At 47.7% G+C, this 17,532-nt stretch overlaps 1 protein-coding gene across 1 annotated transcript in view; it reads left to right on the top strand.

The window, feature by feature from the left end:
• RNF40 (ring finger protein 40) overlaps positions 1 to 16,182 on the top strand; it is a 54,408-nt gene extending 38,226 nt beyond the window's left edge. The window contains exons 16-21 of the mRNA XM_033084516.1: positions 936 to 1,085; positions 4,467 to 4,679; positions 6,888 to 7,013; positions 9,152 to 9,292; positions 11,348 to 11,449; positions 15,111 to 16,182. Coding sequence (XP_032940407.1) covers positions 936 to 1,085; positions 4,467 to 4,679; positions 6,888 to 7,013; positions 9,152 to 9,292; positions 11,348 to 11,449; positions 15,111 to 15,287 — 909 coding nt within the window. The 3' untranslated portion in view covers positions 15,288 to 16,182. The remainder of the gene's footprint in view (positions 1 to 935; positions 1,086 to 4,466; positions 4,680 to 6,887; positions 7,014 to 9,151; positions 9,293 to 11,347; positions 11,450 to 15,110) is intronic.
• Positions 16,183 to 17,532: the final 1,350 nt, after the last annotated feature.

Here is a 17,532-nt window from a genome sequence, read left to right as displayed (position 1 = left end):
ACTGCTCCTGGTCATTGACCCTTCCTGTTAACTTTTATTGATTAATGAACTAATTAATGACTAATTAATGACTAATTAATGACTAATTAATAATTAATGGTTAATTAATGAGCTGGAGGAGCTGCGTGTGCACTGGCGGGACCTGGAGGAGCGCGAGCGCCGACAGAACCACAACTGTTCCTGCTCATTAACCCTTCTCATTAACTATCATTAATGAATTAATGACTAATTAATGACTAATTAGTGACTAATTAATGACTAATTAGTGGCTAATTAACAAGCTGGAGGAGCTGAGGGTGCGCTGGCGGGAGCTGGAGGAGAGTGAGTACCACCAGAACCAAAACTGCTCTTGGTCATTAACCCTTCCCGTTAACTATCATTGATTAATGAGTTAATTAATCATTAATAATTAATTAGTAATTAATTAATATTAATTGCGGAGCTGGAGGAGCTGCGCGTGCGCTGGCGGGAGCTGCAGGAGCGCGAGTGGTACCAGAGCCAAAACTGCTCCTGGTCATTGACCCTATTAACTATAGTTGAATGAGTTAATTAGTTATTAATGATTAATTAATGATTAATTAGTGATTAATTAGTGATTAATTAATGATCAATTAGTGAGCTTGAGGAGCTGCGGGTGCGCTGGCAGGAGCTGGAAGAGCGTGAGTTCTGCCAGAATGAAAACTACGCCTGGTCATTAGCACTTCCCATTAACTATTATTGATTAATGAGTTAATTAATAATTCATTAATAATTAATTACTGGTGTAATTAATGAGCTGGAGGAGCTGCGGGTGTGCTGGTGGGAGCTGGAGGAGCGCAAACGCCACCAGAGCCAAAACTACTCCATCATTGATTCTTCCCATTAATTATTGTTGGTTATTGAGTTCATTAATGAATAATTAATGACTAATTAATAATTAATGATTAATTACTGAGCTGGAGGAGCTGCGGGTGCGCTGGCGGGAGCTGGAGGAGCGCGAGCGCCGCGAGTCCAAGAAGCTGGCGGACGAGGAGGCGCTGAGGCGGCTGCGGATGAGCGAGGAGCAGATCGAGCACCTGCAGAGACGGCTGGCGGCGACAAAACAGGTGAGGGGACACCTGGGGACACCTGGGACACCTGGGACAGGTGAGGGGACACACCTGGGGACACCTGGGACACACCTGGGGACACCTGGGGACACCTGGGCACACCTGGGACAGGTGAGGGGACACCTGGGACACACCTGGGACACACCTGGGGACACCTGGGGACACCTGGGACACACCTGGGACACACCTGGGACACACCTGGGACACACCTGGGACAGGTGAGGGACACAGAGCACCTGCAGAGACGGCTGGCGGCCACCAAACAGGTGAGGGGACACCTGGGGACACCTGGGACACACCTGGGGACACCTGGGGACACACCTGGGACACACCTGGGGACACCTAGGACACACCTGGGGACACCTGGGGCACACCTGGGACACAGCTGGGACAGGTGAGGGGACACCTGGGGACACACCTGGGGACACCTGGGGACACCTGGGACAGGTGAGGGACACAGAGCACCTGCAGAGACGGCTGGCGGCCACCAAGCAGGTGAGGGGACACCTGGGGACACCTGGGGACACCTGGGGACACCTGGGACACACCTGGGACACACCTGGGACAGGTGAGGGGACACCTGGGACACACCTGGGGACACCTGGGGACACCTGGGGACACACCTGGGACACACCTGGGACAGGTGAGGGACACAGAGCACCTGCAGAGACGGCTGGCGGCCACCAAACAGGTGAGGGGACACCTGGGACAGGTGAGGGGACACCTGGGGACACCTGGGCACACCTGGGACACACCTGGGACACACCTGGGACAGGTGACAGAGGTGAGGGACACCTGCCCCCACCATCTTGTCACTACGGGTTACGCTATCACTTCCCATCTTGCCTCATTCCCAGATGGCAGCCATTTTGTCCCGCCCCTTCTGGCGGCCATCTTGCCCTATTCCTTGACAACCATCTTGCCCTCTCATGACAGCGGCCATCTTGTCCCACCCCTTCTGGCGGCCATCTTGTCCCCCTCATGACGACAACTATCTTCTCCCACTCCTTCCGACAGCCATCTTGCCACACCCCTTCTGGTGGCCATTTTGTCCCGCCCCTTCCATCAGCCATCTTGCCCAACCTGTTCTGGCGACCATCTTGTCCCACCCCTTCCAGCGACCATCTTACTCCATTCCTTGACAGCCATCTTGTCCCCCCTCATGATGGCGACCATCTTACTCCACCCTTTCTGGCAACCATCTTGTCCCACCCCTTCCAGCAGACATCTTGCCACACTCCTTCTGGTGGACATTTTGTCCCCCTCCTTCCAGCAGCCGTCTTGTCTCCCCCCATAATGGTGGCCATCTTGTCCCCCTCATGACAGCGACCATCTTGTCCCACCCCTTCTGACAACCATCTTGCCTGACCCCTTCCAGCGGCCATCTTGCCCCCCTCATAACAGCAACCATCTTGTCCCACTCCTTTCAGCAGCCATCTTGTCCCACCCTTTCTGGCAACTATCTTGTCCCTCATGATGTCGGCCATCTTGTTCCCCTCGTGACGGTGGCCATCTTGTCCCACCCTTTCTGGAAGCCATCTTGCCCCATTCCTTGACAGCCATCTTGGCCCGCTGCTTCCTGCGGCCATCTTGTCCCACCCCTTCCATCGCCCATCTTGCCCCCCTCATGACGGCGCCCATCTTACCCCCCTTGTTACGGCAACCATCTTGTCCCACCCCTTCCAGCAGCCATCTTGCCCCCCTCATGATGGTGGCCATCTTGTCCCACCTCTTCCGGCCGCCATCTTGTTCCACCCGTTCCGGCAGCCATCTTGCCTCATTCCTTGACAGCCATCTTCTCCCCCTCATGATGGCGACCATCTTGTCCCACCCATTCCAGCGCCCATCCTGTCTCCCTCATGACCACCATCTTCCTCCACCCTTTTTGGCGGCCATGTTGTCCCACCATTTCAGCAGCCATCTTGTCCCCCTCATTATGGCAGCCATCTTGCCCCCTTCATGACAGCAACCATCTTGTCCCACCCCTTCTGACAGCCATCTTGTTCCCCTCATGACAGCGGCCATCTTGTCCCACCCCTTCTGACAGCCATCTTGTTTCCCTCATGACAGCGGCCATCTTGTCCCACCCCTTCTGACAGCCATCTTGTTTCCCTCATGACAGCGGCCATCTTGCCCCGCCCCTTTGGGCAACCATCTTACCTGACCCCTTCCAGCACCCATTTTGCCCCCCTCGTAACAGCAGCCATCTTGGCCCATTCCTTGACATCCATCTTGTCCCCCACTCATGACGGCAGCCATCTTGTCCCACCCCATCATGCAACCATCTTCCCCCCTCATGACAGCGACCATCTTATACCTCTACTTCCAACAGCCATCTTGTCCCACCCCTTCTGGCAGCCATTTTTCCCCCCTCATGCTGGTGGCCATCTTGCCCCTCCTCACGTCGGCGGCCATCTTGTTCCACCCCTTCTGGCAACCATCTTGTCCCCCCCATGACGGCAGCCATCTTGTCCCCCCCATGACGCCGACCATCTTGCCCCCCCTCATGACGGTGGCCATCTTGTCCCCCTCGTACCGGCAGCCATCTTGTCCCCCTCATACCGGCAGCCATCTTGTCCAACCCCTTCCGGCAGCCATCTTACCCCATTCCTTGACATCCATCTTGTCCCCCACTCATGACAGCGGCCATCTTGTCCCACCCCCATCTGGCAACCATCTTCCCCCTTCATGACAGCGACCATCTTATACCTCTACTTCCAACAGCCATCTTGTCCCACCCCTTCTGGTGGCCATCTTGTCCCACCCCTTTTGGCAGCCATTTTTCCCCCCTCATGCTGGTGGCCATCTTGCCCCTCCTCACGTCGGTGGCCATCTTGTTCCACCCCTTCTGGCAGCCATCTTGCCCCCCCCATGCCAACAACCATCTTGTCCCCCCCATGACGGCAGCCATCTTGTCCCCCTCATGACGCCGACCATCTTGCCCCCCCCATGACGACAGCCATCTTGCCCCCCCTCATGCCGGCAGCCATCTTGTCCAACCCCTTCCGGCAGCCATCTTACCCCATTCCTTGACATCCATCTTGTCCCCCACTCATGATGGCGGCCATCTTGTCCCACCCCCATCTGGCAACCATCTTCCCCCCTCATGACAGCGACCATCTTATACCACTGCTTCCGACAGCCATCTTGTTCCACCCCTTCTGGCAGCCATTTTTCCCCCCTCATGCTGGTGGCCATCTTGCCCCTCCTCACATCGGTGGCCATCTTGCCCCTCCTCACGTCGGCGGCCATCTTGTTCCACCCCATGACGACAGCCATCTTGCCCCCGCCTCATGCCAGCGGCCATCTTGTCCCCCCTCACGTCGGCGGCCATCTTGTCCCCCCCCACGCCGACGGCCATGTTTTCCTCACCCGCAGGAGGAGGAGGCGCTGCTGTCGGAGATGGACGTGACGGGCCAGGCCTTCGAGGACATGCAGGAGCAGAACCTGCGGCTGCTGCAGCAGCTGCGCGAGAAGGACGACGCCAACTTCAAACTGATGTCGGAGCGCATCAAGGCCAACCAGATCCACAAGCTGCTGCGCGAGGAGAAGGACGAGCTGGCCGAGCAGGTGCTGGCCCTCAAGGCACAGGTCAGGCCGTTAATTGATTATTATTAATTATTAGTAAAGATTTAATAGGTATTAATAGGATTTATTAGTTGTTTAATAGGTGTTAATACTCAATTATTAATCATTAATGGCCATTATTAGCTCTGTGATGAACTGGCCCTGCAGGTGCTGGCCCTCAAGGCACAGGTCAGACTCCAAAAAGGTCATTAATTAATTATTAATTAATTAATAATTGTTATTATTAGTTGAGGGTTTAGTAGGTGTTAATAGGATTTATTAGTTGTTTAATAGCTGTTAATAGGTGATTATTAATCATTAATAGTCATTATTGACTCTGTGATGAACTGGCCGAGCAGGTGCTGGCCCTCAAGGCACAGGTCAGGCCATTAATTAATTATTAATAATTATTAATGAGGATTTAATTGATATTAATACTATTTATTAGTTCTATAATAACAATGCTTAATTATTAATCATTAATAGTCATTTTTAGCTCTGTGACGAGCTGGCCGAGCAGGTGCTGGCCCTCAAGGCACAGGTCAGGCCCCTAAAAGCTCACTAATTAATTATTAATAATTATTAATGAAGATTTAATAGGTAGTAATAGGGTTTATTAGTTCTTTAATAGGTGTTAATACTTAATTATTAATCATTAATAGCATTATTAGTTCTGTGATGAGCTGGCCGAGCAGGTGCTGGTCGTCAAGGCACAGGTCAGGCTGTTAATTAGTTATTAATAATTATTAATGAAGATTTAATTGGTATTAATAGGGTTTATTTGTTGTTTAATAACTAATAATGTTTGATTATTAATAATTAATAGCCATTTTTAGCTCTGTGATGAACTGGCCGAGCAGGAGCTGGCCCTCAAGGCACAGGTCAGACCCCAAAAAAAGCCATTAATTAATTAATAATAATTATTAATTAGGGTTTAATAGCTATTAATAGAGTTTATTAGTTGCTTAATAGCTGCTAATATTTAGTTATTAATCACTAATAACTGTTATTAACTCTGTGATGAGCTGGCCAAGCAGGTGCTGGCCCTCAAGGCACAGGTCAGGCTGTTAATTAATTATTAATAATTATTAATGAAGATTTAGTAAGTATTAATAGGGCTTATTAGCTTTTTAATAACTACTAACACTTAATTATTAATAATTAATAGCCATTATTAGCTCTGTGATGAACTGGCCGAGCAGGTGCTGGCCCTCAAGGCACAGCTTAGATCCCAAAAAGTTCATTAATTAATTATTAATAGTTATTAATGAAGATTTAATAGATACTAATAGGGTTTATTAGTTTTTTAATAACTATTAGTACGTAGTTATTAATCACTAATGGCCATTATTAGCTCTGTGATGAGCTGGCCCAGCAGGTGCTGGCCCTCAAGGCGCAGGTCAGGCCCCAGAAAAGGCCATTAATTAATTATTATTATTAATGAGCATTTAATAGTCATTAATGAGGGGATTTTATTAATTATTAATTAATTGTTAATTAGTCATTAATGAATGAACTACCTGTGCAGGTGGAGGCGCAGCTGCAGGTGGAGCAGAACATCAAGAACACCAATTAACCCCTAATAATCCCTAATAATGGCTAATAATGAGCTAAAAACACCATTATTTTGCCCATTAATGAGGGAACTTTGCTAATAACTAATTAATAATTAATTATAATGAATTAATTGATGATGGTTTCAGGTGGAGGCGCAGCTGCAGGTGGAGCAGAGCATCAAGAACATCAATTAACCCCTAATAATCCCTAATAATGGCTAATAATGAACTAAAAACACCATTATTTTACCTGTTAATGAGGAAAATTTACTAATAATTAATTAATAACTAATTAATAATGAATTAATTGATGATGGTTTCAGGTGGAGGCGCAGCTGCAGGTGGTGCAGGACCTCGAAATGATCAATTAGTCCCTAAAAATCCGTAATAATTGGCTAATAATAGGCTAAAAACGCCATTATTTTACCCATTAATGAGGGAGATTTGTTAATAATTAATTAATAATGAATAATTAATTGATTAATTGATGATGATTTCAGGTGGAGGCGCAGCTGCAGGTGGTGCAGAGCATCAAGAACATCAATTAACCCCTAATTATCCCTAATAATGGCTAATAATGAGCTAAAACCACCATTATTTTGCCCATTAATGAGGGAAAATTGCTAATAATTAATTAGTAATTAATTAATAATGAATTAATTGATGATGGTTTCAGGTGGAGGCGCAGCTGCAGGTGGTGCAGAAGCTGGAGGAGAAGGAGCGGGGGCTGCAGAGCGCCCTGGGCGCCGTGGAGAAGGAGCTGAGCCTGAGAACGCAGGCGCTGGAGCTGCACAAGAGAAAGGTGAGAGGGGACAGGTGAGAGGGGACAGGTGAGAGGGGACAGGTGAGGGACAGGTGAGAGGGGACAGGTGAGAGGGGACAGGTGAGATGGGACAGGTGAGAGGGGACAGGTGAGGGACAGGTGAGAGGGGACAGGTGAGAGGGGACAGGTGAGAGGGGACAGGTGAGATGGGACAGGTGAGAGGGGACAGGTGAGATGGGACAGGTGAGATACAGGTGAGAGACAGGTGAGGGACAGGTGAGAGGGGACAGGTGAGATCAGACAGGTGAGACAGGAGCTGAGCCTGAGAACGCAGGCGCTGGAGCTGCACAAGAGAAAGGTGAGAGAGGGGACAGGTGACACAGGTGAGAGACAGGTGAGATGGGACAGGTGAGATGGGACAGGTGAGATGGGACAGGTGAGAGGGGACAGGTGAGACAGGTGAGACACAGGTGAGAGGGGACAGGTGAGATGGGACAGGTGAGGGACAGGTGAGACAGGTGAGACAGGAGCTGAGCCTGAGAACGCAGGTGCTGGAGCTGCACAAGAGAAAGGTGAGAGAGGGGACAGGTGAGAGGGGACAGGTGAGAGGGGACAGGTGAGAGGGGACAGGTGAGACAGGTGAGATCAGACAGGTGAGACAGGTGAGATACAGGTGAGGGACAGGTGAGACAGGTGAGATCAGACAGGTGAGACAGGTGAGATCAGGGACAGGTGAGACAGGAGCTGAGCCTGAGAACGCAGGCGCTGGAGCTGCACAAGAGAAAGGTGAGAGGGGACAGGTGGGACAGGTGAGACAGGTGAGAGACAGGTGAGATCAGACAGGTGAGAGGGGACAGGTGAGACAGGAGCTGAGCCTGAGAACGCAGGCGCTGGAGCTGCACAAGAGAAAGGTGAGAGGGAGGACAGGTGAGAGACAGGTGAGACAGGACAGGTGAGAGGGGACAGGTGAGATGGGACAGGTGAGATGGGACAGGTGAGGGACAGGTGAGACAGGTGAGATCAGACAGGTGAGACAGGAGCTGAGCCTGAGAACGCAGGCGCTGGAGCTGCACAAGAGAAAGGTGAGAGAGGGGACAGGTGAGAGACAGGTGAGAGGGGACAGGTGAGACAGGACAGGTGAGAGGGACAGGTGAGATCAGACAGGTGAGACAGGAGCTGAGCCTGAGAATGCAGGCGCTGGAGCTGCACAAGAGAAAGGTGAGAGGAGACAGGTGAGATACAGGTGAGACAGGTGAGAGGGGACAGGTGAGATCAGACAGGTGAGAGGGGACAGGTGAGGGACAGGTGAGACAGGAGCTGAGCCTGAGAACGCAGGCGCTGGAGCTGCACAAGAGAAAGGTGAGAGGGGACAGGTGAGACAGCACAGGTGAGAGAGACAGGTGAGATCAGACAGGTGAGAGGGGACAGGTGAGACAGGTGAGACACAGGTGAGACAGGTGAGACAGGTGAGATACAGGTGAGACAGGTGAGATCAGGCAGGTGAGATCAGACAGGTGAGAGACAGGTGAGATCAGGGACAGGTAAGGTGCGACAGATGAGGCACAGGTGAGAGATGGGACAGGTGAAATCAGGTGAGAGCAGGCAGAGGAGATGGGACAGGTGAGACCAGACAGGTGAGACAAGTGAGACACAGATGAGACAGGTGAGATCAAACAGGTGGGGGACAGGTGACACAGGTGACACAGGTGACACACAGGTGACACAGGTGTGCCCTGATGAACTCCAGTGTGACTCAGGTGTGTCCCAAGGGACACAGGTGAGGGATGGGTGTACCCAGGTGAGCATTGATGGGCACCAGCACATCTTACCTGTGCCCAGGTGTGCTCAGGTGTGCCCAGGTGAGCTCAGGTGTGCCCAGGTGAGCTCAGGTGTACTCAGGTGTGCCCAGGTGTGCTCAGGTGTGCCCAGGTGCCCCCAGGTGTGCCCAGGTGTATCCCAGGTGTGCTCAGGTGTATCTCAGGTAACCCAGGTGTATCCAGGTGTGCCCAGGTGTATCCCAGGTGTGCCCAGGTGTGCCCAGGTGTGCCCAGGTGTGCCCAGGTGTATCCCAGGTGTACTCAGGTGTATCCCAGGTACCCCAGGTGTATCTCAGTTGCCCCCAGGTGTATCTCAGGTGCCCCCAGGTGTGCTCACCTGACCCAGGTGTGTCTCCCCAGGCCGTAGAAGCCGCCCAGCTGGCCGAGGATTTACGTGCCCAAGGTGAGCACGTGCAGGCGCGGCTCCGAGAGCTCCAGGTGTGCGCGGCCGAGAACCGAGCAGCCAAGGACAAGGAGTCGCTGAGCCTCAAACGCGCCCAGGTGAGACCTGGATTTAGGGACAATTTTGGGACATTTTGGGGAATTTTGGGGGGATTTTTAAAAAATTTTATGCGATCAGTTGAGAGTTTTTGAGGAATTTTTCAGGGACTTTTTGAGGATTTTTCCAAATTTTAACTTAATTTTTTGGAAAGTTTTTTGTGAATATTACAAAATTTTCTGGCGATATTTTTGGGAATTTTTGGGTGATTTTTTTTGAATTGTAAAGAAATTTTTTAAAGGGTTTCTCCAGAATTCTGGGAAATTTTTTTGGAATTTTTTCATAATTTTTGGGAAATTTTGGAGGGAATTTTTTCAGAATTTTTCCTTTTTTTTTTTTTTGAGTTATTTTAGGGGGATTTTGGGGAATTTTTTGTGCATTTTTTGGGGTTTGTAAAGAGATTTTTTAGTGGATTTTTCCAGAATCTTGGGGAATTTTTTCAGAATTTTTGGGGATCTTTGGGGGTAATTTTTGGCAATTTTAGGGAATATTTTTCAGAAATTTTGGGGAAGTTTTGGGGAATTTTGGGGAGAATTTTAAAATAAGTTTTTATGAATTTTTTTTAATTTTTTAAAATTTTTTTTTATTTCTTGGAGGATTTTAGAGAAATTTTAGGGAATTTTTTGGGAATTGTTAGGAGATTTTTTGGGGGATTTTTTCTGAACTTTTTTGAATTTTTTGAGAATTTTTTCAGATATTTTGGGAATTTTGGGGGAACTTTTTGGAGAATATTTTGGGAGTTTTTTGGATTTTTTTTTTTTTTTTTATTTTAAGGAGATTTTTTAGGGGATTTTTTTGGAACTCCAGGGAATTTTTTGGGAATTTTTAGCAATATTTTTGGGAATTTTTTGGGAATTTTTGGGGAATTTTTTGGGAATATTTTTTGGAATTTTTTCAGAATTTTTTGGAATTTTTGGGAATTTTTTGGGCATATTTTAGGAATATTTTTGGCAACATTTTTGGGAGTTTTTTCAGAATTTTTGTGAATATTTTGTGAATATTTTGTGAGATTTTTGTGAATTTTTCGTGAATATTTTGTGAATATTTTGTGACTATTTTCAGAAATGTGGGAAATTTTTTGTGAATATTTTGTGAATATTTTTTACTATTTTGTGACTGTTTTGTGAATATTTCGTGACTGTTCTTGGGAATTTTTGGGAACGTTTTGGGAATATTTTGTGACTATTTTTGGAAATATTTTTGGGAATTTTTTCACAATCCTTGGGAATTTTTTCTCAATTTTTGGGAGTTTTTAAGAGTATTTTGGGAGTTTTTTGTGACTATTTTGTGACTGCTTTTGGGAATTTTTTCTGAATTTTCTGGAATTTTTAGATACATTTTGGCAATTTTTGGAAATATTTTGTGAATATTTTTGTGTCTTTTTTCAGCAATATTATGGGAATATTTTGGGAATTTTCAGGAATTTTTGGGAATATTTTTGGGAAGTTTTTGTGAATATTTTTTGAATGTTTTGTGATTGTTTTTGTGACTATTTTGTGAATATTTTGTGACTGTTTTGTGGTTTTTTGTGACTCTTTTTTGACTGTTTTTGGAACTCTGGGGAATTTTTTGGGAGTATTTTGTGAACATTTTGTGAATTTTTTTGTGACTTTTTGTGAGTATTTTGTGAATATTTTGTGACTGTTTTGTGAACGTTTTACGAATATTTTGTCAGTGGTTTTGGGAATATTTTTGGGAATATTTTTTGGGAATTTTTTCAGAACTTTGGGGAATTTTGGGGAATTTTTTGTGACTATTTTGTGACTGTTTTGTGACTATTTTGTGAATATTTTTTACTATTTTGTGGCTATTTTGTGAATGTTTTGTGAATGTTTTGTGAATATTTTCTGACTGTTTTTGGGAATGTTTTTGGGAATATTTTTGGAAATATTTTCGGGAATTTTTTCAGAATTCTTGGGAATTTTTGTGGAATTTTTGGGAATTTTTTAGGAATATATTGGGAATATTTTGTGCTTGTTTATGGGAATATTTTTGTGATTATTTTGTGAATTTTCTGTGATTATTTTCCACCTGGTTCCCGGCGTTTCCCGGCACAGGAGGAGCTGTCGCGGCTGCGCCGGAAGCTGGAGAAGCAGCGCAAGGTCGAGGTTTACGCCGACGCCGACCAGATCCTGCAGGAGGAGATCAAGGAGTACAGGGTGAGCTCCACGCACCTGCCAGGACCTGGGGAACCTTCCAGGACCTTCCAGAACCTTCTGGGGCCTTCTGGAACCTTCTGGGGCCTTCCAGAATCTTCTGGGACCTTCTGGAACCTTCTGGGGCCTTCCAGAACCTTCCGGGACCTTCTGGGATCTGGGGTGGGGCTTCCAGGTCCTTCTGGGACCTTCTGGGGCCTTTCAGAACCTGCCAGGACCTGGGGGGAGCTTCTGGGGCCTTCCAGAACCTTCCAGGACCTTCTGGAACCTTCTGGGGCCTTCCAGAACCTTCTGGGACCTTCTGGAACCTTCTGGGGCATTCCAGAACCTTCCAGGACCTTCTGGGATTTGGGGTAGGGCTTCCAGGTTCTTCCAGAACCTTTTGGGACTTTCCAGATCCTTCTGGAACCTTCCAGGATTTTTCAAGTAGTTATGGGACCTTCCAGGACCTCCTGGGATCTAGGGTGTGGCTTCCGGGACCTTCCAGAACCTCCTGGGTTCTTTTGGGACCTTCCAGGGCCTTTTGGAACCTTCCAGGACCTGGGGCGGGGCTTCCGGGACCTTCTGGAACCTTCCGGGGGCTTCTGGGACATTCTGGGACCTTCTGGGTTGTTTTGGGATCTTCCAGGACCTTCTGGGGCCTTCCAGATCCTTTTGAGACCTTCTGGGGTCTTCCAGGATCTCCTGGATCTAGGGCGGGGCTTCTGGAACCTTCCAGGATCTTCTGGGACCTTCTGGGTCCTTTTGAGACCTTCCAGGACCTGGGGCGGGGCTTCCTGGATGTTCTGGGTCCTTCTGGAACCTTCTGGGTCCTTTTGGGACCTTCTGGGATTTTCTGGGGCCTTCCAGAACCTTGCAGAACCTTCCAGATCCTTTTGGGACCTTCCAGGACCTGGGCTGGAGCTTCTGGCACCTTCTGGGATCTAGGATGGGGCTTGTGGGACCTTCCAGAACTTTCCAGATCCTTCTGGCACTTTCCAGGACCTTCCAGGACCTGGGGCAAGACTTCTGGGTCCTTTTGGAACTTTCCAGGACCTTCCAGGACTTTCTGGGGCCTTCCAGGACCTTTCAGATCCTTTTAGAATCTTCCAGAACCTGGGGCGGGGCTTCCAGGACCTTCCAGAACCTTCTGGGGCCTTCCAGGACTTTCTGGGGCCTTCCGGGACCTTCCAGGATCTGGGGCAGGGCTTCTGGGACCTTCTGGGTTCTTTTAGGATCTTCCAGGACCTTGTGGGGCCTTCCAGATCCTTTTGGGAGCTTCCAGGACCTGGGGTGGAGCTTCTGGGACCTTCCAGAAAATTGGGTGGGGTTTCCAGAACCTTCTGGGGCATTCCAGATCCTTGTGGGACCTTCCAGGACCTGGGACGGGGCTTCGGGACTTTCCGGAACCTTAATGACCGTTGTTGACCTTTAATGACCTTTAATGATTTTAATTGCTCGTTAACAACCCTTGTTGACCTTTAATGACTCTTAATGATCTCAGTTGACCTTTAATGATCTCAGTTGATCTTTAATGGTCTCAGTTGACCTTTAGTGACCTTTAATGAGTTCAGTTGACCATTAATGACCATTGTTGACTTTAATGACCTTTAATTACTTCAGTTGACTTTTAATGACCTTTGTTGACCCTTTAATGACTTCAGTTGACCATTAATGACCATTAACGATCATTTTTGACCTTTAACGACCTTTAATGATCTCAGCTGACCTTTAGTGACCATTATTGATCTTCAATGATCTCAGTTGACCTTTAACGATCTTTAATGACTTCAGCTGACCTTTAATGACTTTTGTTGACCTTTAATGACCTTTAATGAGTTCAGTTGACCATTAACGACCACTGTTGACTTTTAATGACCTTTATTTACTTCAGTTGACCTTTAATGACCGTTGTTGACCCTTTAATGACTTCAGTTGACCATTAATGATCATTAATGATCATTTTTGACCTTTAACGACCTTTAATGACCTCAGCTGACCTTTAATGACCATTATTGAACTTTAATGACTTCAGTTGACCTTTAGTGACCATTGTTGACCTTTAATGACCTTCAATGACTTCAGTTGACCTTTAATGATCTTTGTTGACCTTTAATGAACTTTAATGACTTTGGTTGACCATTAATGACCATTGTTAAACTTTATTGACCTTTAATGATCTCAGTTGACCTTTAATGGCCCTTGTTGACCCTTCAATGACCTTTAATGAGTTTAGTTGACCTTTAATGACCATTGTTGACCTTTAATGACCTTCAATGACCTTAGTTTACGATCAATTACTTTTGTTGAGCTTTAATGATCTTTAATGACTTTAACTGACCTTTAATGACCATTATTGAGCTTTAATGACTTCGGCTGACCTTTAATGATCTTTGTTGACCTTTAATGACCTTTAATGAGTTCAGTTGACCATTAATGACCATTGTTGACCTTTAATGACCTTCGATGACCTCAGTTGACCTTTAATGACTTTAGTTGATCTTTAATGATCCTTGTTGTCCTTTAATGACTTTTAATGAGTTCAGTTGACCATTAACGACCATTGTTGACTTTTAATGACCTTTAATTACTTCAGTTGACTTTTAATGACTATTATTGACCCTTTAATGACTTTGATAGACCGTTAATGACCATTGTTGACCTTTAATGACCTTTAATGACCTTAGTTGACCTTTAATGACCATTATTGACCTTTAATGAACTTTAATGACTTCAGTTGACCTTTAATGACCATTAATGATCATGGTTGATCTTTAATGACCTTTAATGACTTCAGTTGACCATTAATGACCATTAATGGTCATGGTTGATCTTTAACGACCTTTAATGACCTCAACTGAGCTTTAATGACTGTTGTTGACTTTAATGATCTTTAATGAGTTTAATTGACCTTTAACAACCAATATTGACTTTTAATGGCGTTTAATGACTTCAGTTGACCTTTAATGACCATTAATGACCTTTGTTCGCCTTTAGTGACCTTTAATGACCTCAGCTGACTTTTAATGATTTTTAATGACCGTTATTGACCTTTAATGACTTTACTTGACCATTAATGAGCATTGTTGACCTTCAATGACCTTTAATGACTTCGGTTGACCATTAACAACCGTTGTTGACCTTTAATGATCTTCAGTGACCTCAGTTGACCTTTAATGACGTTTGTTGACCCTTTAATGGCGTCGATTGACCATTAATGACCATTGTTGGCTTTTAATGACTTTTAATGACATTAGCTGACCTTTAATGACCATTGTTGACCCTTTAATGACTTCAGTTGACCATTAATGACCATTGTTGACCCTTTAATGACTTCAGTTGACCATTAATGACCATTGTTGACCCTTTAATGACTTCAGTTGACCATTAATGACCATTGTTGACACTTAATGATCTTTAATGACTTTGATTGACCATTAATGACCATTGTTGACCTTTAATGACCTTTAATGACTTTGATTGACTATCAACGACCATTGTTGACCTTTAATGACCTTTAATGACCTCAGTTGACCTTTAATGACCATTATTGACCTTTAATGACCTTTAATGATTTCAATTGACCTTTAATGACCATTGTTGACTGTTTAACGACCTCTAACGTTGCCTGCTGACCCCTAATGACCCCTGCTGACCCCTAACTCCGCTCGGTCCCCCCGGGCAGGCCCGCCTGACGTGCCCGTGCTGCAACGCGCGCAAGAAGGACGCAGTGCTGACCAAGTGCTTCCACGTCTTCTGCTTCGAGTGCGTCAAGAGCCGCTACGACACGCGGCAGCGCAAGTGCCCCAAGTGCAACGCGGCCTTCGGCGCGCACGACTTCCACCGCGTCTACATCAGCTGAGGGCCTCGGTCACCTGCTGGTCACTCGTGGTCATCGTCCGCGGTCACTCGTGGTCATCCGGGCTCGGTCGTGGCGGTCGTTGGTGTTGGGGTGGTTGGGTGTGGTCATTTATGGTGGCCATTGGTCACTTGGGGGCGTCTCTGAGCGTGTGTTGATGGCCAGTGGTGGGCAGTGACCACAGGTGGTCAGTCTATGTCCATGCTGTGGTGACCAATGACCACTTGTGGTCACTCTATGTCCATCCCTTGGTGACCAGTGACCACCTGTAGTGACCAGTGACCACCTGTGGTCACTCTATGTCCATGCTGTGGTGACCAATGACCACTTGTGGTCACTCTATGTCCATCCCTTGGTGACCAGTGACCACCTGTAGTGACCAGTGACCACCTGTGGTCACTCTATGTCCATTCTTTAGTGACCAGTGACTACCTGTGGTCACTCTATGTGCCGTGGTGACCAATGACCACCTATAATGACCACTGATCACCTGTGGTCACTCTATGCCCATCCCATGGTGACCACTGACCACCTATAGTGACCAATGACCACCTACAGTGACCTGTGACCACCTGTGGTCACTCTGTGTCCATCCCTTGGTGACCACTGACCACCTGTGGTCATTCTACATCCATCCGTTGGTCATCAGTGACCACTCCATGATGGACACTGACCACCTATAGTGACCACTGACCATCTGTTGTCACTCTATGTCCACCTGTAGTGACCAATGACCACCCGTGATCACTCTATGTCCATCCCATGGTGACCACTGACCACCTGTGGTCACTCTATTTCCATCCCTTGGTCATCAGTGACCATCCCATGGTGACCAATGACCACCTATAGTGACCAATGACCACCTGTGGTCATTCTGTGCCCACCTTGTAGTGACCAATGACCACTCATAGTGACCACTGACCACTTGTGGTCGCTCTATGTCCATCTCTTGGTGACCACTGACCACCTATAGTGACCCGTGATCACCTGTGGTCACTGTATGTTCACCTGTAGTGACCAATGACCAACTGTGGTCACTCCATGTCCATCCCTTGGTGACCACTGACCACCTCTGGCCACCCCATGATGACCAATGACTACCCCATGGTGACCACTGACCACCTGTGGTCACTTCATGTCCATCCCTTAGTGACCAATGACCACCCATGGTCATTCTATGTCTACCCCATTGTGACCAGTGACCACCTGTGGTCATCTGTGGCCACCTCATGATGACCAATGGCCACCTGTGGTCACTCTATGTCCACCCTGTAGTGACTAATGACCACTCATAGTGACCACTGACCACTTGTGGTCACTCCATGTCCACCCTGTGGTGACCATTGACCACCTGTAGTGGCCACTGACCACCTGTGGTCACTCTTATGTCCATCCTTTGGTGGTCAGTGGCCACCTGTGGTCACTTGTGGCCACCTCATGGTAATCAATGGCCACCCCAGAGTGACCACTGGTCATTTATGGCCACCCCAGAGTGACCCCTGGCCACCCCAGAGTGACCACTGACCACCCCAAAGCCACCCCAGAGTGACCACTGGTCACTTATGGCCACCCCAGAGTGACCACTGACCACTCCAGGTCACCCCAAAGTGACCACTGGTCATTTCCTGCCACCCCTGACCACCCCCTAAGTGACCCCTGCCCCACCCCGAGTGACCACTGATCACCCCAGAGTGACCCCTGACCTCCCCTGTGACCCCTGACCCCCCCTAAGTGACCCCTGACCTCTCCAGAGTGACCACTGGTCACTTATGACCATCCCAGAGTGACCCCTGACCCCCTCAAGTGACCCCTGATCACCTCGAGGTCACCTTTGGGTCATCCCCAGTGGTCACCACCCCTTGACCTCTTCCTCCCCTCTCCAATCCTTGACCTTTGACCCCAGGCTGGCCCCGCCCCATTTTCCCCTCCCAACCAATAAAAACGTTCGGAGTCGTTCCGGTCTGGAATTGTCATTTTTGGGGTGTTTGGGGTCATTTTGGGTCACTTGGGGTCACTCAGGGGTCACTCGACGTCACTTTGGGGTCATTTGGGGTCACTCAGGGGTCACTCCGTCATTTCAGGGGGTCCTGGGGTCATTTGGGGTCATCTGAGGGGTCCTGGGGTCACTCTGGGGTGGTTTTTGGGGATTTGGGGGGAATTTTGGGGGGTTTGGGGGCGGTTTTAGGGAATTTTTGGGGGAGTTTAAAGTGGATTTGGGAGAATTTGGGAATTTTGGGGGGGAGAATTT

The sequence above is a fragment of the Catharus ustulatus genome, chromosome 40 (assembly GCF_009819885.2).
Source record: "Catharus ustulatus isolate bCatUst1 chromosome 40, bCatUst1.pri.v2, whole genome shotgun sequence".
NCBI lineage: Eukaryota > Metazoa > Chordata > Aves > Passeriformes > Turdidae > Catharus > Catharus ustulatus.
This window is presented reverse-complemented; position numbering and strand designations above follow the sequence as displayed.